This window comes from Rhinolophus hipposideros (assembly GCF_964194185.1).
Source record: "Rhinolophus hipposideros genome assembly, chromosome: 15".
NCBI classification, from domain to species: domain Eukaryota; kingdom Metazoa; phylum Chordata; class Mammalia; order Chiroptera; family Rhinolophidae; genus Rhinolophus; species Rhinolophus hipposideros.
Window position 1 is genome coordinate 326,876 of NC_138061.1, and position 23,717 is coordinate 350,592.

Consider the following 23,717-nt stretch of genomic DNA (forward strand, 5'->3'; position numbering starts at 1 on the left):
ACAGCCTAAGAGGGCAGGATGGCCAGAGCCCTGAGTCCTGGAGCTGTCTCCTCCCTGGGTGGCTCGGGGGTCCCCCTGCATAAGGCCGTGTGGAGCCCCATGGCCTCTTTGTCCTTTATCCAGACGCTGATGTGGACCAACCCCCAGAGCGGGTCTGAGGGCAGAGGCCACGGGACGCGCTGCTGTCTGCTCCTGCATCGGGGTCAGTGTCCTGGGAACCTCAGTTTACGCAGTTAGGTGTGAAGTTCATTAACCTCACACGCTACTGAACTGCAGCCCAATTCTTCAAAAAGGGCTGTTTCAACTGATTTTAAAGGTAAACCTACATGGATTAAAATTCAAACCAGCACAAAGGATGACGGAGAAGGAAACATTTGAGTTGGGTGTCACCTAACAGTGACACTCTGGCAGAAGCACAAGAAACTTGACCACAGGCTGCCTTGGACCAGCTGGGTCCAAATAAAACATTTAGGTGCTTTATTTGTGAATTTACGTGTTTCCCGGGTCTGACCCGACTAAAGGCTTTTTTTATACAGTTAAGAGCATTAGTTCATTGGAGACAGAACCGTGAATGACGTGAGGCAAAACCCAGGCACATCGGCTGGGTTTAACGAGCCTGAAGGCAACTGAACATCGGGGCGCAGACAACCCACAGAGGGAGCTGGAAAAGCCAGGAATTGTAGACAGAAAAAAAGAGAGAGGAACCGAAACCAGAGCCAATACTGGAAACAATGGCTGCTAGCAGCAGGATGGAAGTCAGAGCCCCAGGGGCATCGCAGTGCTGGGCACACGAGAACACGGGCATACACACGCAACACGGCCCACAGCCACACGCAGGTACACGGGCCCGCGGCCCAAGCTGGCAGGTACACAGGTGCACGTCAGCCCGTGCCGGTGGACGGCAGCTGCCACATGGGTCAGTGCTCTCAGCTGCCTGGGCCTGTGCACACACGCTCTCTCTTTGGGTAGCAAACGTGAAATGTGTCTGTGCCTCTCGTTTTTGTTTTAAAACAGACACGGTGGGTTCTCAAAGAGAAATGGGAAACTACAGCCATGGGCTGGTCTCCTCCAACCCCGCCACGATGCAGAGAAGGGCCCAGGAAACTCACCTGCCTGCATTCAGGTTCCAGGACAGCCGTCTTTCCAGTGAGCAGGAAAAAGGGGAAACAAGGTCACTCCTCATTGCTTGCCCCACAGCATCTCCCCAAACCACCTTGCCTCCTCCAGACTGTCCCCCACAGGAGCCACCTGCATTGTGACAACGGAGCCAAGCAGGGTTCCCAGGAGTGGCTTTTCCTGGATCGGTGTTTCAGAGACGGGAGGCCCAGGGAAACTTCCTTGTCCCAACCACACGCCCACGACCACACAGGAATAGATGCTGGCACTCAGCAGAGTCTTTCACCCACGCTGGTCTGACAGCCCACTCTCAAGAACAATCGAAGTGAGATGTAGGGGTGACGCGGGCTCGCCAGGGGCGTCTCCCCGCAAGGGGCCGCCACTCTGAGAACATGGCTTGAGGAAAGGTCCCCATTAGCCTAGACCAGGCACCCCCACAGGGAACCCATGGGCACCAGACAAGCTTCCTTGTGGAACTGCCACCCCCTACCACCTGCCCCAGCAACTGTGACCTGTGACATCAGAAGACGGCCTATGCAATATACATGTTCAACGCAATTCCTATCAAACTACCAACGACGTTTTTCACCGAAATAGAACATATAATCCTGAAATTTATATGGGACCATAAAAGACCCCGGATAGCCTCAGCAATCCTGAGAAATAAGAACAAAGTGGGAGGTATAACGATACCTGATTTCAAACTATACTACAAGGCTACAGTAATCAAAACAGCATGGTACTGGCATAAAAATAGACACATAGATCAATGGAACAGAATAGAGAGTCCAGACGTAAATCCATGCCTATATGCCCATCTAATCTACGACAATGGAAGCAAGAATGTACGATGGGGTAAAGACAGTCTGTTCAATAAGTGGTGTTGGGAAACCTGGACGGACACATGCAAGAAAATGAAGCTGGACCACCTCCTTACACCATATACAAAAATAAATTCAAAATGGCTTAAAGACTTAAATGTAAGATCTGAAACCATAAAATATCTAGAAGAAAATATAGGAAGAAACTTCATGGACATTACCCGGAGTAAGATTTTCACTGATATATCCCCTCGCGCGAGCGAAGTAAGAGAAAATATAAACATGTGGGATTACATCAAACTGAAAAGTTTTTTCACAGCAAAGGAAACCATCAATAAAACAAAAAGGGATCCTACTGTATGGGAAAAGATATTTGCCAATGATATATCTGATAAGGGATTAATATCACAAATCTATAAAAAACTTACTCAACTCAACTCCAAAAAAACAAACCACCCAATTAAAAAATGGGCAGAGGACTTGGGGAGACATTTCTCTAAAAAGGACATACAGAAGGCAAGAAGACATATGAAGAAATGCTCAACCTCACTAACCATCAGAGAAATGCAAATAAAAACCACAATGAGATACCACCTCACTCCAGTCAAAATGGCTATCATCAATAAAGCAACAAACAACAAATGCTGGCGCGGATGTGGAGAAAAGGGAACGCTAGTGCACTGTTGGTGGGACTGCAGATTAGTGCAGCCACTATGGAAAACAGTATGGAGGTATCTCAGGAATCTGAAAATGGAACTACCCTATGATCCAGTAATTCCACTCCTAGGCATCTACCCGCAGAAATCCAAAACTCCAATTCAAAAATCTGTACGCACTCCTATGTTTATTGCAGCACTTTACACAATAGCCAAGATATGGAAACAACCAAAATGCCCATCGGTAGATGACTGGATTAAGAAGCTGTGGTACATTTATACAGTGGAGTATTACGCAGCCATAAAGAAGAAAGAAATCTTATCATTTGCAACAACATGGATGGTTCTAGAGAACATTATGTTAAGTGAAATAAGTCAGAAAGAGAAAGACAAGTACCATATGATCTCACTTATATATGGAATCTAAAGAAAAGACTATGTGAATGAACTAATCAGAGACAGTTTTGGGGACACAAAGAAAAAACCGAGAGTGGTTAGATGGGTGTGTGGGAGGGGGTTGGGCATAAGGGGAAAGGTGAAGGGATTTGGAAGCAGCTGGTAACCACAAGATGGCCTCAGGGTTTTTTTGAAAATTAATTTGGGGAAGGTATTCAATAATGTTGTAAAGATTTTGTTGGGTATCCGATGGACATGCGTCCTATTTGGGAGACCACCTCAGGGATACTGTGGATACCTGATCATGGCATTGTACACCAGAAGCTAAACATTAATGAATGCCAACTATAATTTTATATATATAATGTGATGGCTCGGTGTGAGGTCGGAGGGATAGTGGATGGGGGGAGGGGGGTTCACAGTATGAGGGATATAAATGATGAACGTCTAAGTATTACCTTGTCTTGTACACCTGAAACTAATAAATAAATAAAAAAAAAAGAAAAAAACAAAAGAAGACGGCCTATGATGTCAGAGGGTGACCTGTGACATCACAGGACATGATCTATGGCATTACAGGACACAGCGGGGCTCTCGGGATGAAGCTGGTGGGTGCAGGGAGCTGCCTCTGAGAGGGTCACATGTTCCTTCAGGCTGGGGGCGCAGGCACCCTGCCCCCACACTCACTGGCCCCAGCAGCGGTGACAGGACAGCGCAGCTGATGGGATGCTGTGGACGCCTGGGCTAGAGACGAGGGGAGGGCAGAGGAAGCCACCAGGGACGTGGCCATCCCCCGCCCCCACCTCCTCTAAGATTCAATGGAAATGACGCAAGCCTCGGCTCAATCCTCACGTCCCCAAGGCCAAAGCTTATCGCTCCCCCACTTTTTTGTTCTTTGACTCATTTCAAAAACTTTTATTGGGAACATTTCCACTGTGACAAGATATACATTAAATTTACCATTTTAACCCTTTTTCATCATGCAGTTCAGGGGCATTAAGCACATTTACACAGCTGTGCAGCCGTCGCCACCCTCACCCCCGACCTCCTCATCTTCCCGACAGACTCTGCCCCCTCAGACACTAACCCCGGCGCCCCCATCTGCGTGTGCCCATGACTGTGCCAACTCTAGGGACAAGCTGTGCTCTAAGTGGGGTCACACAGTGCTGCCCCGTGTGACGGGCTCGTGCCACTCAGCGTGCCGTCCTCCAGGTCCCTGGGTGCAAGAGCAGGTGCCAGGTGTCCTCTGCTTGTCTGAAGGCTAAGCAACGTCCCCGTCTGACGGGACACGTGCTGCTTGCCCTCCATCCGGCCACGGACACTTGGTGGCGGCGTGCACCTGCTTCCCATCATTGGGCGCACAGCACGGCCATGAGGTCGCCGGGGCACAGGGCAGTCCCACCACGAATTTTGTGTTTTATTGTTTATTTATGTTACCAGTTTCAAGTGATTAGGCAGTTCCACACCTCACAAAGAGATCACCCAAACAGTCTGCTACCACTGACACCGACATACTCGTCACAGTATTATCGCCGACGTTCCCGGGGCTGTACTTTACAGCCCCGGCCTGTTTGTTTAAATTACAGTTCATTCCTACTGTTAATTTCTGAGCCATCGTACTGTCTTCCGCAGTGAGTTTTCCATTTTCCTCTCCTGCACTGTTTTCCATTTTCACCAACAGTGCTCAGGTTTTCGTTTCTCCACACCCTGCCAACATGTGTAGTTTTCTTTTTTAAATTAAAATTTTGTATAATAGCCACCTAGTGGGTGTGAGGTGGTGTCTCACTGTGGTTTTAACTTGCTTTTTCCTGATGACTAAGGACGTTGATTATCCTTTTATGGGCTTTTCGGCCATTTGTGTATTTCCTTTGGAGAAATGTCTAAGTCCTTTGCTCATTTTTTCACTGGGTTGTCTGTTTTTTGTTGAGTTCTGGAGTGCTTAGTATATTCTGTGTTAAACTCTTATCAAACACATGACTTGCAAACATTTTCTTCCCTTCTGTGGGTGCCTTTTGTTGATAGTTTCTTTTGATGCACAAAAGCTTTTAATTTTAACGAAGTGCTATTCAGTTATTTTTACTTTTGTTGCCTTTACTTTTGGTGTTATATCCAAGAAATCATTGACCAATCCAAAGTCGTGAACTGTTCCCTGTTTTCTTCTAAAGGTTTTTATATTTTTCTCTCTTATATTTAGGTCTTTGATTTTTTTTAGTTAATCTTTGCATCTGATCTAAGGTGCAGCTCCAGCTTCATTCTTTTACATGTGGATGTCCCAGCACCGTTGGTTGCAAGGACTGTCTTTTCCCCTTTGAATGGTTGTGGCACCCTTGTCAAAACGCATGTGAGCATGTCAGTGACGGCTCCTTTCTGGGCGCTCTGCTCTGTCCCACGGTAGGTCTGTCCTTACATCAGGACACACTGGTTTGGTCACAGAAGCTTGGTGGTGTTGAAATGAGGAAGCGAGCGCCCCCACCTTCATTCTTCTTGTCCATAGTTATTTAGGTGACCTGGGTCCCTTGAGAGTCCGTATGAATTTTAGGATGGGTTTTCCTCGTCTGTCAAAAACGTCCCTTTTAAATTCAGCCATCTATATCATGTGCGTGTAGGGATATTTATTTTATACTTTGTTAGAAGGCAGTCCTGCTGGTCAGACTGTCCCAGCACGGCCCACGGGAGCTTTTCAGCTGGTTCCTGGGACCTGACATGCCCGTCACTGTGGTTTTGACCATTTCTTCACTTTCTGGCTCAGCTTGCATTTTTGTGCCTTGGTCCCAGGGTCAGCCCTCCTCCAGGGAGCCCTGGTCCCTGTGACTGGAGGACGGTGTCAGAGACAGACCCAGGTCTGGGCACTGGCTGGCTCCTGGGCTGCTGGGCTTCTCGGCCCTGTCAGCGGACAGTGGGGACACATGCGGGTGTGCAGTCTGTTTTGTCCTCTACCCCCGTCGTCACCTCCCAGCAAACGTCACTGTCCACGGGCTGCTCATGGTCCTCCAACATCGGGACGGCCGTCTTGGGAGGACCCGTTCCACACTCGGTCACCAGGCTGGGGTTGTCATGAGTGGAGGCCCCGTCACTGGTGCCCCCTTGCCTCGCCCCAGCTGAGCAAACCCAGTACCCTCTGCTCCCCTGATGTGGGAGGATGAAGTATCACGCTGCCGCTCAGAGTTGGTTTGTTTTATGCTCCTAGGAAAGGCCACCGCAGGTGGGGACCGAGTGCCACTGGTGACAAGGACACCCCAATTCTGAGCGGGCTTCCCTGTGCACAGTGCATACCAGTCAGGAGTGGGAGAAGGACCCGTGTCTGGGCCGAACGCCAGGCTCTAACCTGTGTTATCCAGCTTCCACGTGGTCTCGGGTACTCTGTACCCTGGGCCCTGTACACGTGGGACAGGCCACACTCCTCACCAGGGCTCGACGGGAGGCCCCAGTCGCCCCAATGCACAGCTTCAGGTCTGGGTGCCCGCGATCACACACGCAGGGCCACCAGCCTTCAAAGCAACCCGGAGGAAACGGCGCGATTCCCTAGAACATGGCCCCATCCCTACATATGCCAGCACCGCTGCAGGTGCCGGACTCTTTCCGGCTTGGGACTGAGTCATAAAGCAAAGCTCCGACGGTGGCGGGCGGTGAACAAGAGAAGCACTGGGAGAGGCCAAATGGGGCCAGAAGGGCTGGGGAGACAGCTTTCCTGCATCCCGGGCTTGGAGGCCAGAGGTGAAACGGGGCCGGAGGGGGTACCAGGAGCAGGACGCCTGACTATGGAGGGGCCCCTCCTGTCTGCTAGCCTGGGGGTCTGGGCCTTGCGCGAGGGAGGCCAGGGAGGGAGTGCCTGCTGCCTGGGTCGCCCGCCACCGACGCCCCCACCGAGTTGCCTGCCAAGGGCAGGTGCTTGTGGGGTCTCCTCTCATCTCACATGATGCTGCCCAGGGACAGGAGCCTGGAGGGCTGACTGGGCCAAGGGTGCGGCACCTGTTGTCACCGCCAGAACCACTGCCCCCTGACCAAGCCTGTGGGGCAGGTGACCTCCCCACCAAATGCTCTGCTAATAAGGAGAGAAGCCACTTCCAGCCCCAGCACGGGGAGGACACGTGCAGACAAGCACTACTCCAAGGATGTGTGTGGTGGGTGCCCAGGCCGGCGGGCAGGTCACTGGGGTGGGGGTGGGGGTGGGGGTCAGAGGGAGAGACTGTCACCTGAGTGACCTGGAATGCTTGTGTGAACGTGGGCCTTGCTCCCCTGACCCCACAGCAGTGGCCGGAGGCCCAGCACTCACCGGACTCGAGGTGTCGGGGGCCCCGCCAGCTCTGCACAGCCCCAGCTCCTCCACGTAGCTGTGGACGTCGGCACCGAAGCACTTGGCCTCGTAGAAGGCGCTGCTCCAGCCCGGGCTGCAGGTCTGGGTCTCGGCTGGGCCGCCCCCCTTAGGCCTGGGCAGCTGGGCCTCTGCCTCCGAGCCGGAGGCCCTTCTGGCTGGTTCCCGGCCCCCCACCTGCTGCCGGTCCTCTCCTGCCTCCGGCCGTGGCTCACTCTCGGCTTTTTCTGACTTCTGAGGCCGAAACCCCACCTCCAAGTTTCCGCGGGAGAGCTCATCGGGGTCCACGCTGGCCAGCACGGGCGCGGGGCAGGGTGCTCTGCTGTGAGCGGCCAGCTTCTCCCTCCCTGGACAGGAAGGCAAGTGGTTAGGGCACACGGAGCCGTCACCAACTGGGACCGAGAGGCTGCCTGCACCCAGGCAGGGATGCCAGGCCCTCGGGATGCCAGGGTGGGTCCCCTCCCAAACCTGGCTGTCAAGTGGGGTGGACGTGAGAGTGGAGATTTAAGGGAACTCTGAGCTCTTTGCAGACAGATGGACACAAAAAGCAGCGAGTCCGTCTGTGCAGGAAGGGCCAGCAAAGGTGATGTGTCGTCCTCGGGAGTTTCCACTTGGCGGTGAGTGAAGATGAGGGTCCTGACCTCACTCCAACAGGCCCACATGTGTGACCGTGGTCATGCAGACTGGTCCCTAAAGCCACGTGCCCCCACCCTGTCACCGAGCTGCTGGCCAGTGAGTCCAGGAAGCAGGAGGTGCCCCCCAACAGCCCATCGGCTTCCTCAACACTCCCCCCAAGATCACCTGCTTGCCACTCACCTGCTGGCCCGGGGAGAATGCCCCCCTCACAGTGCAGACTCCCCCGCCCCCCCGTCCTGGGGACTCTGGGGCACCCCAGGGTAAAGGGACGATTTTCCAGCTACACCAGGAAGGTCAAGATGAACTCGCATGGAGCCCCATCTCTCACCTGCTCTGAGCGGCGAGGGCCGTTTGCTGGATGGTGAACAGCCAGTCAGTGCGAGGGGCTCTGGCTGGGACACAGCGTCCTCAGAAGCGCTGTCATCAGAATGGAGGACACTGCAGCCCATCCCCTCGCTGCCCCTCCCCACAGCCCCACAGCCCCAGCTCCCTCGGCACTGGCACCGCCTCCCCCAGCGCCTACACTGTAAGCACTGGCTCTGAACTGGGACCCCTCAGCGACCGGCCCCCAGCCCCGCCCGCACACCTGCCCAGCACAGGCCCCCAGGTGGGCAGCTCCCCTCTGTGCCCACACTTCCCGTGACCCGAGAGAAAGTCGCTGTCAGTCGTGGAGCACCCTCCTCCCAGGCGAAGAGGAGCCTTGGGCACAGGCTCCCTGTGTGTTCATTTCTTGGGGTCCCCAGACGCCCGCCCACCCCAGTGCTATGGAAAAGCACGGCCTCATGGGACGCAGAGCAGAATGTGTTCCCCTCACTGAGTGTGCGGGACCAGGAGGGCCGGGCAGAGACAGGTGCTGGGGTGTTGCTGACCACGCAGGCCTCGGGCGCCCCACGGCTCCCACGCAGAAGCCCAGCTGCCGCTTGTCTTACCACCCGGTATGGTAAGGGCAGTGAGGCTGCATGTCAGGGCATTGGGGTGCTCCAGGCACAGGCTGCCCAGGGGTCCCCACACGGTCCTCTGCAGCCCTGGGGGGTGGGCTAAGCCCTGGTATCAAGGAGTACCAGGTGCTGCCTGTGAGGGGGGCTGGGGGCTGGGGGAAGGAGAGGCAGAGGGAACCCGCCTGTCCTGCAGCTGCCACCCCACCTTCTAATATTGGGAGGGGAGCTGGCACCCAGCCCTGGCCTGGACAGAGGGGGAGGGCAGACGCTGTTTCCTGTGGGGGGGTCCTCCAGCTGGTCCCCGGGCAGGGGCCTCCTGGCGCCGTGACCTCACAGGTCCCCCTTTCCTCCCAAAGGGGCCCAGAGCCAGAAGGGAAAGCGGTGGGAGCAGGGTGGGCTGTGGGCCATGAGAGGGTCCCAGAGGGCGGCCGCTCTGGGGGGCTGTTGAGCTGGACTCCAGGAGCCAGAAGGCCGTGCACACAGGAGGGTCTGCAGAGGCGCTGTCCTGCAGAGGCGCTGCCTGGGACCCAGGGGGGACACTTACTTCTTGGAGGGCGAGGTCCTCTCGTTCACCACTTTGAAAAGGTTCTGCAGCAGCTTATCCCCCCAGTAGAGGTCACAAAACTTCTCTGATATGGCCCCACAGAAAGTGGCGTAGGTCAGGTCTTTCAGAGCATAAATATATTCCCCTGGTTTTGCAAAAATGATCAGAGAAAGTTAAAATGTGGGCACTTTTCTGGGTTCCCACACTCTACAAACCAGCGAGGCTGGTCTCAGGAGCTGGGGGTGGGGAGGGCAGCTGGGCTGAGGCCAGATGAGCCTTGGGGACCGGCTCCTTGTGCAGCTATAAGTGGAACCCCTTTGTGGTGGCCTGAGCCCCCTCACTCTGAGCCTCCCCCCAGCCCGGTCTGGGGTGTTTCCAGGGCCTGTGTCCCCCTGGTACCCATGATCAGAGCCTCCAGCCTGTTCTCCAGGTAGCCATCGAAGGCAAACTCCTCCTGGATGAGGCGTGTGGCCTCCTGCAGTGATGGGCAGGCCGCCCTCTCCGGGATGGGTGAGGCGTCCACACTGGATGGACACAGCTTGCGGTCTGCTGGCCGGGGCCGCTCGGAGCGACTGTCTGGGGCCTGGTCATCCTGCTCCCTGATGGGCGGGCTCCTGGGGCTGCTGGCACTCGCCCCGACCAGGGAGTGGGTGTGTGGGGCCGAGGGGGAGCCCTCGGTGGCCTTGCTCCTGGGCGGCTTGGGCGGGCGCCAAGGGCCATGGCGGGCTGTGGTGGGCCCTGGGGGGCGGGGCCCGAGGCCTCCAGAAGAGGCTCCAGGTGGGACCTGCTCCTCTGGCCCTTGCTCCTGCGGTGGCTCTTGTGCCTGCAGGGACGGGGCTGGGGCAGAAGTCTGGGGCATTGCCGATGAGGTGGGAGCTGGGGGGCAGAATCTCTCAGCACCCTGGGCTGCATCTCTCAGCACCAACTCTCTGGGGGGTTTTGGGGCTGTGTGCTGTGGTCCGGGCCCAGGTGCCGGCTGGTCAGGGGCCTTCTTTCCATCGACATCCCCGGCCAGCCAGCCTCTCCTCTCCTGTGGCATCTCAGCCGTGTCTGCGGGCAGGGCAAGCACGTCCCTGAGAGCAGGGGGGAAGGACAGGCACTCAGGAGGTTCCTCAGTCCTGCTCCCACCCCCACCCTGGCCCTGGCCACACCTGCCACTCACCTGGCTGCACCAGATGCTGGGGTGAGGATGATGGGCTTGAAGTGCGTGGCCGTGGAGGTGAACGCCACTGGCAGCTCCGAGGCGCCCTCGCAGCAGGAGGGGTGGCTGGGCACAGGCCCCTCCACGGCTACAAGCCTGGTGTCCCCGCTGACCTGCACAGAGCCTGGGGACCAGCGTGGGGTGAGTGTGGGCGGGGGGCCACTCCCCACCATGTGGAGGCTGAGGTTGCTCCTCTAGCCCAGAGCGGGAGCTACGTTCCCTCCCACGGCCTGAAAGCCCTGGGAGACACTAGGACCTCCGAACACAAGGTGAGAGGCCTGAGCCCCGGGCGGCTGGAGCCAGGAGGGAGGCCAGGGTGATGGGAAACCCAGGACAGAGGTGGGTGCCTGAGACGGGACACCGTGGGCTCTGGGGAGGGGACAGGGAGCAGGACGAGAACAAAGGATGTGGAAGGTTTGGCAGCGCAGGGGTGGGAGCCATCCATTCTGGCAGCTGAGATGGGAGGGAATTTGGGAGGCAGAGAGGGAGGAGCAAGGCTAGCCAGGGGTAGGTCCGGCAATGTCCAGATGTGTGTCCACTCCGACAGCACTCCTGGGGCCACACTCTGCTGGGACAGCAGCAGAGGCCCGTTGGGCTGGGAGGCTGGTCCCGGGGGACCCACCTGAGCTGGGCACAGGAGCAGGCGCTGCGCTGGGCTCCAGTTCACCCACCGAGAAAGCGTTTTGGAGACTGATGCTCTCTTCCTCTTGGTAAACCTGGGTAGCAGGACACGATGGCCCCCAGTCGGGATGACATGGGCCAGAGTGGCCACCTGCAGCTCCCGCCCACGCCTACTCAGCTGGGTCTGTTGCTGTTTGCAGCGGAAGCCTTTGGGACACTTTGTTTCCCAAGTCAACAAGGATTTGGTAGTTTTCTCGGGTGTGGGAAGATTGCGTCCTGTCCGAGACTCTGGGGGGCGGTGTGTGCCCGTCTGCTGTCAGAGGGACCTGTCACCGCCCTATGTGGTCCCCCTGGGCGGCTGCTCAGGAAGCTGACAAGCACATTTGTAAACAATGTAGCTACTTGAAGGTCAGTGTGCAGGCCGCTGTGATGTCCCCTTGTCCCCCGCACCGGGTGAAAAGCACTCACACATGCCCGGCAGTCAGCAGAGGCCAGGGCGTGGGGCTGCCGTTCAGGACAGTGGGGAAAGCAGAGAACGCTATGTCAGTCACCTGTCCTCCCTAAACTCCACACCCCTGTACAATCAGCAGTGAAAACGAGGGTGCTCCTGTTCCCGGGGCCCCGGGCAGGCACAGGCCCGCAGCTGAGCCCTGGGATCCTGGCTTACCTTATAGGTGGACGCCCTCAGGTGCGCTAAGATCTTCCTGCTGTCCATGCCACGCTGAAGGAGGTAAGTGCTGCACACCTGAAATCAAGGACACAGGCCACGTGTCTTGACACACGGAGGTGCGGGCAGCTGGGCGCCGGCCCCACTTCACGCCAGGCTGGACAGGAACCGTCAGAGCGTGCCCTGAACGACCCTGCAGGCGGCCCGGCCTCAGGCAGCCCATCAGGATATTCAGCGTCCACGCACCGAGTAGCTGTCCTCCTGGGCTATCTTCAGCTGGGAATACAAACTGCACAGAAATGGCCACGGCCTCCCCACCCTGCCTGGCTGCCAGCCACTTGCATGGAGGGGTGGGCTGCAGGCTGTCGGGCCCCAGAGCTGGAGACAGACACAAGGACACATGGCCTTCCTGGCTCGCCCCTTTGAGGACTACAGAACTATGGCAGAATTAGGGCAGAATCAATCAGCCTGTGCTCTCTCTCTCTCACACACCTCCTGACTGCAACCTAAAACAGACGAGAAAAATCCCGTGACAATCACAACGAATGGGATTTGTGACCTTGACAATGAGGCAGTGGCCGCCTGCAGGATAAATGCAGATGTGGCCTCGAGCCCCCGCCAGGGGCTTAAGCACGTGTTTGTCACTTGACCCTGCCTTTGCCAGAAGAGATTCTGACTGCCCTTAGTCAGGCTGTGTGGGACACTGAAAATGCAGCCAGCCCCTGGGCGCTGGCTGTCACAGGCTCAAGCACCTCATACTGAGAAACATCACCGACGAGATGCTCTGCTTTTCACTGGGCTGCAGACAGTACTGAATGGGAGGACAAAGATTCTTTTTCTTAAGCCCCCGCTTAAGGGACACTCACAAATACTGTCATTTCATAACGGAGCCCAATGCCAGCGAGAACCATGAAAGAACTGGTGAGAACAACCCATCTGGCTCTGGGCTCCTGTCTGGAAAAGCTCGAGGCTGTGAAAGTTCACCCTCTGTTCCTTCCAGTAGTCGGCACAGGCGTGGCCTCTCTTTCTTGGAGCATCCGCTAACAGGCTGACTGCCGCGCACCCTCCCTCGTCGGCTTGGTGACGTGTGTGCATGTCCTACAACCCAGGGATTGCGCCTTTGAAACCGTGGTCAGGACTGGGCTCCACGGGAGATGGGTGTGTTTCCATGGCTGCCAGCAGCAGACACAGCGGGCTCACGCTCCCTGCATTTCCACCTGAGCCCTGAAGCTCTCCCCCATGTCAGTAGTTACTGAATAAGATCCATTTCCACCTCTGACCCCAGATCTCATCCTCACCTGACAGAGCACCCAGGCCCCCCGCCCAAAGCTTCTCCTTCACCCGCCTGCACACGGCCTCTCCTTTTAGAAGGACCCACAGCCGCCTGATCACTGAACCAACAGTGGGCCCTGCCATTGTCCAGTGCTAGTCGGCACACACAGTCATAGGCCACCTGGGAGGAGAGTTAGGACCCAGTCCCGCTGGCCCCAGCCCAGAGAGACCAGATGGGGAGGGGAGGCGGTCTGGGGGGTTGCTCTGCTCCTCTCTGGTAGGGTCCCAGGGCAGGGGGCGGGGGTGACCCCAGGACAACCTGTGCCCACTGTCTGGCCAGGCAGCTGGGGGAATGCTGGGGTGGTGGGCAGCAAAGACCCCATGCCACTGTCCACAACTGAACCACCCAATGCTGGGTTTTCCTGGAAACGAGAAGCCACATGCGGCTGCCCTCCCCTGTGGGCACGGCCCAGGCCCTGCATGCAGCCTGGTTACCTTGATGGCCTCAGCTGCCGATGGCCGCTCATGGGCACTGCGTCTGGCCATGTGCAGGAGGAGGGTTTTGAGCCGGCGTGGCAGGGCCAGCTTGTGGTCTCGGGGAACGCTGAACTTGGCTGCCATCCACAGGACCGCGGCCACACAGTACACCGAGGCCTGGAGGGGAGAGAAGCCGGTTGTGCTCAGCAGACCTGCCGGGACCCCATATGCGTGTTGAACACCTGTCTGCAGGTCTCAAACACTTAAGGGCCAATGGCCACGACCAAGGACTCGGCTGGACTTGCCACCTTTCCTCTCCTCACAAAGGTGAAGGCAGGAACCCGGGTGGCTGAGGGGTTTCCTGAACTGGGGCTGTGCTGCTCAATGGTTAACAAACAGGCTCTCAGAACCAAAGTGCCTGTGGGACACTCGTAAGTTTGTTCTAAGTCTTACTGATGTCAGGAGTGCATAGCACACAGTTTAAAAGAAAGGTAAAAAAAAAAATACGTAAGAAATAAATAAAAGGGGGGTAATTCTTTTTTGTAAGCTTCATAGAGCCAACCGATTCTCACTGAACGGTTCGATTTCCACCTAACTCTGTGCACAGCAGGCGATTCCAACCTGCGTGCTAGCCCGTTTTCGTTCATCTCAATAAGGAAGATGAAAGGGAAACAAGAAACGCAGCCGAAGCCTCGCTGGTTCTGAGCAGCGTCTTCCTGTATCAGAGCAGGTGTGGAACAAAGAAGCTGCTCCTCAGGCTTTAGAGCAGCTGCAGCCAGACCCTGTGAGTCCCATGCGGCATCAATGCTGCCTCCGTCACCTCCGTTAAGCCCACACAGCTGACAAACGCCAGTGGAGCCCTGAACGTAGCACTTGATGAAGCCCACGGTGTAAGTCCCCACGTGGCCAGGTGGTGTGTGAGTGCGGCCTGGCCATGAGCTGCAGAGATGCCACCGCAGCAGCAGAAAACAGCAAAATGAGCTGAAGTTATTCGTTTTGAGTATTTATCAACTTTTTAAAAAATAAAGCTTTTAGTTTGAGGTAACTGTAGATCCACCTACGGTTGTAGAAACAACACAGACGCTCACGTGCCCTCACCACGATGGTGGCGTCTTGTGAAACCTGCACATCGCTAGCAGGCCATGGTCACTGACCATCCAGACACAGGACACGTCCACCTTCAGGGTCAGGAGTGCCCCTGCCCCAAGCCACACGTCCTTGCCTTCCCCTTTAGTCCCTGGCGACTACTCATCTGTTTCCATTTCTGTGGTTTTGTCATTTCATATATGGAATTACACAGCACGTAGCCCTTGGGGCTCGGCAGCACTACCTGGAGACCCATCCAGGTTGTCGCATGTGCTCCACTCTTCCTGCTGCTGTGTTTACCCACTTACCTGCCGACAGACAGACCTCTGGTTGTTCCAGTGTGGGGCGATTACAAATAAAGCTGCTATAAGTATCCACGGAGAGGATGTTGTGTGAACAATTCTCCAGGATAAATGCCTGGAAGTGCCACCTCTGGCTTGTATGGTAGTTGCATGTTTAGTTTTGTAAGAAACTGCCAAAATGCCTTGCAAGTGGCGGTGCCCTTTGCGTGAGCCCAGCCGTGATGAGGGTGTCTCGCCCGCGTGTGACACTCAGTGCTTGGGGTTTCAGTCATTCTAACAGATGTGTGGCGGCACCTCATTGTTTTGACTTGCATTTCCAAAAGGCCACATAAGTTCAGCATCTCTTCACGTGCTTGTTTGCCGTGATGTCTTCTTTGGTGAGGGGCCTGCTCAGATCTTTTCTCCCTTTTTAATCGTGCTGTTTGTTTTCCTATTGCTGACTTTTAAGGGTTCTTTGTGTATTTGGGATACAAGCGCTTTATCTGAGGTGTTTTGCAAATATTTCCCCAGCCTGTGGCTTGTCGTTTCATTCCCTTAACAGTACCTTTTGCAGAGCAGAAGTTTTTAATTAAGTCTAACATCATTTTTTTCTTTCATGGATGACGCTTTGCCTAGATTTACTATGTCATTTTCTGGAAGTTTTATGGCTTTGCCTTTTACACTTAGGTTTCTGATCAATTCTGAGGTAATTTTTGTGAAAGGCATAAAGTCTGTGTCAAGATTTTTTTTTTTTTGCATGGGGATGTCCAGTTGTTCCAGCTCCATTTGTGGCAAAGACTGTCCTTTCGCCATTGAATTGTCTTTGCTCCTTTGTCTAAGACCAGTTGACTATATTTGAGTGGGTTTATTTCTGGGCTGTTTTGTGCCATCTAATTATTTGTTTATTCTTTTGCCAATAATACACTGTTGCTTTACAGTAAGTTTTAAAATCGGGTGGTGTCAGTCCTCTGACTTTGTTCTCCTTCAATACTGTGCTGGCTACTTGGGTCTTTTGCCTCCATAGAAACTTCAGAACCAGTTTGTCGATATCCACAAAAAAGTAAGTTGCTGGGATTTTGAATGGAATTACAATGAACCTATACATCAAATTGGGAAGAACTGCCACGCCGACAACACTGCATCTTCCTAATCATGAACGTGGGCTCGCTCTCCATTTATTTATTTTTGGTTTCCTCAGAGTTCTGTCGTGTTCCTCACATTGACTTTATACACAATTTGTTATATTTATACACAGCACCATTTTTGGGGTGCTAATGTAAATAGTATTGTGTTTTTAATTTCAAATTCCAATTGTTCATTGCTGGTAAACAGAAAAGCAACTGACTTTTGTATGTTAACCTTCTATCCTGTGACCTTGCTATAATTGCTTATTAGTTCCAGGAGATTTCTGTTGATTCTTTAAGATTTTCTACACAGGCAATCATGTCATCTGCAAACAAAGGCAGTTTCATTTCTTCCTTTCGATCTATAAGCCTTTTATTCCTTTTTCTTGTTTTATTCCATTAGCAGGACTTCCAGTACGACGCTGAATAGTTGTGGTGAGAGAAGTCATCCTTGCCTTTTCCCCAATTTTAGGGAAAACATTTATTTTCTCATCATTAATTTTGTTACCAGTAGGTTTTTGGTAGATGTTATCAAGTTGAGAAAGTTCTCCCCTATTCCCATTTTGCTGAGAGCTTTAATTGTGAATGGGTATTGGATTTTGTCAAAAACTTAGGTATCTATTGATATGATCATATAATTTTTGTTCTTTGGTCTATTGATGTGATGGAGTACATTAATAGATTTTCAATTAATGTATGAAGGCTAAGTCTGCCTTTCATACATGGAATAATATCCCACTTGGTCAGTTTTTAATTTTGATCAAGTTCAATTTAACCATTTTTTCCTTTTCTGGAAAAATTTGTTTAGTGATTTTGGTGTGAAGTCTAAAGCCTCTTTGCCTAGCCCTCCACCACAAAGATTTTATTTGATTTCTTTCGTCAGCATTTTGCAGTTTTCATATATGTCCTGTACATGCTTTGTTAGATTTACTATCTAAGTATTTCATTTTTTTGAGTAATATTAAATGTAACCATTTTAAATTTTGGTGTTCCCATGTTCATTGCAGTTATATAGAAATAAAATAATTAATTTTGAATGTTTATCTTAGTCTTGTGACCTTTCAGAACTCACTTATAAATTCTAGGAGTCTTTTGGTAGATTCCTTGGAATTTTCTATGTAGAAAATTGTGATCTGAAATAGCATTACTTCTTCCTTCTTGGCCTTTATGCTTTCTACTTGCTTTTCTTGCATTATCGTTGTGGCAAGAATTCCAGCAGTATGGTGAGCAGGAGAGGTGACAGTGGACGTCCTCGCCTTGTTCCCAGTCTTGGGGGCAAAGCATCTAGTCTTCCACCATTAAGTATGATGTTAGCTGTAGGGTTTTTTGTTTTTTTTTAGATGCTCTTTAATTAAGTTGAGGATTTTTCTTCTTTCTACTTTTCTGAGTTTCTGAAAATCAGGAATGGGCATTGAATTTTATCAAGTGCTTTTTCTGCATCAATTAATGAGAACATAGGACTTTCTCTTTAGTTGGTTAATATGTTAGACTACAAGAACTGGTGTTCAAATATTGAACCAGGCTTGGAATAACACCCACTCTGTCATGATGCATAATTGTTTTTACATATTGCTGAATTCTATTTGCATACATTTTGTCGAGGATTTTTGCCTTTATATTCATGAGGGATATTGGCCTATATATACATTTTTTTTGTACTGTTCTTGTTTGGTTTTGTCATCAGGGTAATATTAGTTTCATAAAATAGATTGGGATGTGTTCTCTCCTCTTCTGTTTTGTGGAAAAGACTGTGTAGAATTGGTGCAAATTCTTTAAACATTGGGTGTAACTCTCCCGTGAAACCATTTGGGCCTACTTTTTCTTCTGAGTTTTAAAGTTACAATTTCCTTAATAGTTACAGGGCTGTTCCATACTAGATGAGTTGCAGTAGTTTATGTTTCTGTAGAGTCTGTCCGTTGAGTCTGTGTGTGCTACTCCATCGTTAGTCTTTTGATGTCTGCAGTGTCTGCAGGGGTTCCCGTGCCATTCCTGATGTTGCTAATTATGTCTCCTTTTGCTGTCAGTTCTGCTAAAAGTTTGTTTACTTTGTTGATCTTTCCCAAGAACCAGCTCTGCTGTCACTGGTTTCCTTTATTGTCTCTGTGTTTATTTCATGGATTTCCACTCTCATCTATTATTTCCTTCCATTTTCTCTGGAGCTATCTTGCTCTCTTTTTCTACGTTTGAGGTGGAGCTTAGGTAACTGACTTGAGACTTTACTTCTTTCCTTATATATGCATTTAGTGCTAGGAATTTCCCTCTTGGCACTGCATTAGCTGTTAACCATAAATGTCAGGGTTGGCACCTACTGACTGCCTTTATTCGCTCAGTACGAGACCCTCCTGGTTCTGGGTACAGCAGGTGATTTTTGATAGAAACCTGGGTCTTTTCATGTTACAACTCTGGCTCTTATCTGGACTGTTTTAGCTGGTGTTCTCCGATACTACTCTGGCAGGAAGAGGGGGCACCACCTCAGCACTGCCACGTGGGGAGAGAAGCCCAGGTTCTGCATTTGGCCCCCACTGATACCCAAGAAGGGGGCCTGCTGGATGGGGGTGGGACTTCCAGTTCCCCAGCTGCTTCCATTCACACCGTGGGGTGAGGGTGGATTCATGAATGCTGGGAAATGGGCCTCCAGGCCCCCTGCAACCCCACCCCAGCTGCGGGCGTTCTCCTCATTACTGATGGGTAGGGGTGGGTCTAGCCCCCCACTGGCATTTTCTGGCCTGCCCCCTCCTCTGGTTGAGAGCTCGGGCTCCTGCTGGTGGTTTTGCTGGTGTTTTCCAGGTGAGGCTTCTTTGGTGCCATGTCCCCGTCTCCACCTTTGAGGCAGGACGAAAATGCAGTGCACCCCTGCTGTGCCGTCCTGGGGAGGCCCCTGGTCAGGCTGCCTTGGGTTCTCCACCCCTCAGTCTTATTGTGGGGGTTTCCCGGTATGCTTCGAGGGGAAATTACATCTCTTCCACCTTCCTGGTGCGGACGCTTGACCTTGGTTCTGAACATAATTTATTTAATTATAAGATGTGCAACTTAACCAGTGCCTTGCAAAGATTCCTGAAAGTTCAGCTGTGGGATCTGGCAAGCCAGCACTCCCTGCCTGGAGCTGTCCACACAGAAGTCCCATCTCAGGGTGACGCTGTCAGAGCCACTGCGTGCCAGGGAACCACCTGTGGGGACGGTGCCCAGGAAAAGCCAGGGCTCTGGTCGCAGCTGCTGCATGTGGGGTCCACCCTGACTCCCCGAGCCCATGTCTCTCCTGCCATTCCCCCGCAGGACCTCTGGATAAGATAAGAGGGGGTGGCACCACTGAGGGTGGGGGGTTGGTGGGGGCCACAGGAAAGAATGGGGGTCAGGTACCTTTTCAGTCACCAGCTTTTGCTCTGCAACCTCGGGAGCCAGGAAGAAGGAGCTGTAAGTCCCTGAGAGAGAAAAGCACAAAGCCCAGCTGAGCCCTCCTGTCTGCCGACCATCTGGCAGTGCTGGAACGCAGCCCTGAGGGTAAGCCCAAGCCGCGTACCCACCATTGACAGGGGGCAGCCCGAAGAGCACAGTCCCGTCTTCAGCCACCAGCACAGAGTCCGGACACAAGTAGGCTGCAAGAGGAGGTGAGGTCAGGGAGGCCAGGCTCACTGCAGGGACCCTGCTCTCCCAGGCCTGCAGCATGTGGTCAGGTAAGGCAGACCACCCAAGGCCCCCGGGTCACCCAGGGGATGTCAGGACACAGGACGGTGGTCAGGGCACTGGCTCAGCCTTCTCGCCTTCCCAGAGGCCCCAGGCCGATAGCCCAGGGGGACAAGGCATGGGGGACCCCTGAGCTGCCCCCATCACCCCAGAGCTGCCTTGCAGCTGCTGGGGACACACTATGCAGGAAACAAAAAGAAGTTGAAAGAAGAGGAGGGGGCAGGGAGGACATGGTCCCCACGCTGTGGCCCTGGGGAGGGGCCTGGAGGGGGCTGGGGCCGGCATGACTTCCCCGAAGGTCTGCAGGTCACGGGACCTGAGGTCACGCAGACGACATGGTTTCTCCTCCCCACTCCCCACGATGTGCTGATACCACAGAGGGATCACGGATTTGTCACACCGCCAGGTAGGGATGAGCTTCGGGGGGGCCACAAAGCCGTGTGCTGTCTAAGGTCCCCTCAGCAAATTTTCACTTCCTTGGGGACAATGTCACCCCCAATGAGGGGTCAGGAGGGTCACTTGCTTATGCCCACATTTTAAGCCTCTAGCCCCCTGCTGCCCTGTCACCCCTTGTCCTGAGTCCAAAGCAGACACTCCCCCAGGGTGACCCCGGTTCACAGTGGAGACACTACCTCCCACACGGGCAGAACGAGGAAGCACAGAACAAAGCGTCACCTGGGTGCTGGTGGTGCATACGCAGGGTGCTGAGGCAGGCGTGGGACAGAGCCCACAGCTCATACTCCTTGAAGGGCCGGCGCAGCTTCAACAAGAGGTCCTGCAGGGAGACGCCCTGGGGAGGGGCCACCAAGCAGTGAGGAGGGGAGGGTTCCCAGTGGAAGGTGACCAGGCACGGGGCTGTGCTTCCCCTGCTACACGCTCCTGACAGAACGGCTGGGAAATGGGCCCAGGTCAAGCAGCACGTGCTGAGGGCACGTGGAGAGGCGGGAACCCTGTGCACTGCAGGCGGGATGTAAAACGGGGCAAGCGCGGGAAGGCAGTGTGAGGGCCTCAGAAAACCCAACACAGAGCTGCCAGGTGACCAGCACTCCCCCTTCGGGGTGATTGTCCAACGCTACTGAGAGCAGGGCCTGAACAGGTACTTGCACCCACGTTCACAGCAGCACGAGTCACATGGCCAAGAGGTGGGAGCAAGAGTCCTTGGAAGGGTGAATGGGTAATGGAAACGTGGAGCATTACGCAGCCTTCAGAAGGAAGGACGTTCCGACAGGCACCACACGGAGGGACCCGGGGACATTGCGCTCAGTGACACGATCCAAACGCAAGGCTGTGATGGGAAGCAGAGTGAGCCCAGGGCTCGGTGTATGAGGTCTTCCTGCCTTGGTACCTGGGCCTCCCTGGACACCGGCCGGTGGGGACAGTGCAGGCTGACATGTACGTCTCTGCACCAAGCACATCAGCACGCCACAGTCACGGGACGGACTTTGGTTTTACAGTTACCACATTTTCACGTAAATTACCCTCAGGTCCTTGTCAGGATGTGAATTAAAAGCTGAATTACAGAGTATACCTCAGTCCTTGGGTTAACAAAGCTTCCTGGGAAATGAGGGGCCTGGTGCCACACCGTCGGCCGTGGTGCTGGGCCTGTACTGCCCCTAGACATACCGTGTGACTAACGGGGTCACAGCGCTTCAGGAAGTGACTTGCTAGGAGCCAAACAAGACAACGTGCTCGGCCAGTTGGGCCCAGGACTCTCAGCCCATGCAAGGGCCTCTTAGAGCCTACAGGGACGCTAAGTACACCCCAAAGTCCCAGAACACGGTTCCAATAGTCCTCTGTCCCTCACTGCCAGCCCTAGAAGAGCCCGTCCTGGCCTGGGGAGACCCCACACTGGCCCCAGGTAGACTCCTTTCTGGCCACAGGGCCATGCAAAACACGCAGTCACTGACCTGCTCCGTGGCTGCATTTCCCGGTTCCTCAGCTCCTTCTGGAATCTGCTCGTCAGCCCCGAAGCTCCCAGGGTCTCGGCCTGCATCTCGAGGGTCTTCAGAAAGGGGCTGGGGGCTTCCCTCCGCAGGGCCCTGGCTGGGCACACCAGTGGCCCCGTCCCCACTGAGGCCCACATTTCGAGCCCCTTCCTGCTGGAGCTCAGGCTCTGGCTCCCGCCACAGCCTGGACTTGGGCTGGGCCTTGAAGCTGGAAAGGCCATTTTTCCCCTCAGGAAAGGCCTTCCTGGGCTCTGGAGGAAAGAATTTGGATGTAGGCAACGGGTTTTTCACAGTAGTCAGTGACAGGCAGAGGGTGCTGGTCTCAGAGCCCTCAGGCAGGAGCCTGGGGACCGTCTGCATTTTCCTCAGGTGGCCCCTCTGCATGGGGCATGGGGCATCCAGGATGAGGCTGGCCAGCCCCTCCATGCTGGGGCTCTCGCCGTTTTTCACAGGGGCTGACAGCAGAGACTTGGAGGGTGGGGTCCTGGGGTACTCTGGGCTCTTGGGGGTGGGAGGGGCGTCTGCGTTGTGGTCCTCAGGCTGCCTCTTCGGCTCCACACTTCTTGGAGCAAGTCTCCCCCTCCAGGCGCTCTCACTGACATCTGGGCAAAAGCAGGAGGCCATCACCGCTACTGGCCGCTGGGAACCCAGCCAGGATGGCCACGTCTGCAACAGCCCACTGCCCCCAACCCCGTCAGGCCACGCTGAACCCGGCTCCTGCAGGACTCCTGTCCTCATGGCCCCCCCTCAGATCCTGGGAAGACCTGAGCACAGGGCCTCCCAGGATGGGGGCCCCTCTCCTGGGCTCTCAGCCCCCCTCTTCCCTCAGTATCAGCCCAGAAACAACCTCTCTCGCCTGGTTAATCACATAATCCCAGCTAATTAACAGAGGCTGCCAGGTCCCTTGGGGCCAGGCCTTGCTTCCCACAGGGCCCCTCAGGCCCGTCTAATTATCTCATCCAAAAGCACATGTCTTCTGTTATGAGGACACAAGTGAGGTTCCCCACAGGACGAAATTAAATCTGACAGCAGCTTCCACATGGTCTCATGGGACCTGCTCCTGACACCTCCCCCAGGGCCTCCGTCAGAGCCACTGCCACGGTCTGCCGCCTGCTGTTTCGGTGTCACACACGCTGCCGCCACCTGCAGGATCCCATATGCCCCTTCCAAGGCTCCTCCAGACACAGTGCAAGCAAACCTGGCATTTGTTCAAAATGCCATCTGAGGCTACGGCAGTCTCCTGTGAGCTGTGGAAACTGATGGGACAACACCAGCTTGCACGGTGGGGAAGTGCCTGCCAGGCGTGGCGTGGGGTTGGCGGAAATGGCCCACGAGGGGTTACGCGGTGTGCCTGCCGAAATGCTCACAGGACCAAGACAGCCGCCTAGCCCCAACCTCAGTTGTTTCTCAACATGACCTTGGATCTCACCTCTGACTGCACGGGGGTCTGGAAAGCGTGACCGCCTGATGTATGTGTGTGCTAGTGTGTGCACGGGCGCAGTGGAAATGCGTGTTCACATGTGTGTGCATGTGTGGTGTGTGTGAGTGTGTGCTTGCTGAGCTGTAGTATAAATAGGTGCCTGTGAGTCCATACACGTGAACGTGTGTGACTGTGGGGGCACACGTGTGATCTGTTTGAATGTGCATGTGCGGGGGTTTTTCCACGGTGTGTGGGTGCACTGGTGTGAGCGTACGTATGTAATCAGTGTTAATGTCTGTGCACACTCGTGTGCACACGTGAGTGGGTGCGAGTGCCAGCTCACCTTGGAAGGTTCCGAAGGACTCGATGGACAGCACCCTCCTCCCGACGGCGGACAGGCTGCGGCACAGGCGGCAGGAGGACGAGCCGGGCAGCTTCTCCTCGCACAGGGCGACGATGCTCTGCGCACACGCGTGCCCTCAGACGCGGGGCGCCCGCCCCACAGCCCGCCCGCCGGCGCCC

General features: G+C 54.4%; 1 protein-coding gene across 5 annotated transcripts in view; it reads right to left on the reverse strand.

The window, feature by feature from the left end:
* Positions 1-23,717, reverse strand: part of KNDC1 (kinase non-catalytic C-lobe domain containing 1) — a 53,118-nt gene that overhangs the window by 15,574 nt on the left and 13,827 nt on the right. The window contains exons 5-18 of one of the 5 annotated variants that reach the window (XM_081074180.1): positions 23,539-23,656; positions 21,737-22,377; positions 20,505-20,619; positions 19,670-19,741; positions 19,506-19,567; positions 13,676-13,834; positions 11,909-11,986; positions 11,243-11,336; positions 10,582-10,744; positions 10,320-10,492; positions 9,420-9,564; positions 8,266-8,354; positions 7,263-7,648; positions 1,110-1,139 (exon numbers count right to left, since the gene is read on the reverse strand). In XM_081074180.1, the coding sequence (XP_080930306.1) occupies positions 1,110-1,139; positions 7,263-7,648; positions 8,266-8,354; positions 9,420-9,564; positions 10,320-10,492; positions 10,582-10,744; positions 11,243-11,336; positions 11,909-11,986; positions 13,676-13,834; positions 19,506-19,567; positions 19,670-19,741; positions 20,505-20,619; positions 21,737-22,377; positions 23,539-23,656 (2,325 nt within the window). Of the gene's footprint in view, positions 1-1,109; positions 1,140-4,044; positions 6,033-7,262; positions 7,649-8,265; positions 8,355-9,419; positions 9,565-9,818; positions 10,493-10,581; positions 10,745-11,242; positions 11,337-11,908; positions 11,987-13,675; positions 13,835-19,505; positions 19,568-19,669; positions 19,742-20,504; positions 20,620-21,736; positions 22,378-23,538; positions 23,657-23,717 lie in introns of those variants that run through there. The other 4 variants (XM_081074179.1, XM_081074177.1, XM_081074181.1 and 1 more) reach the window with 4 other exon arrangements.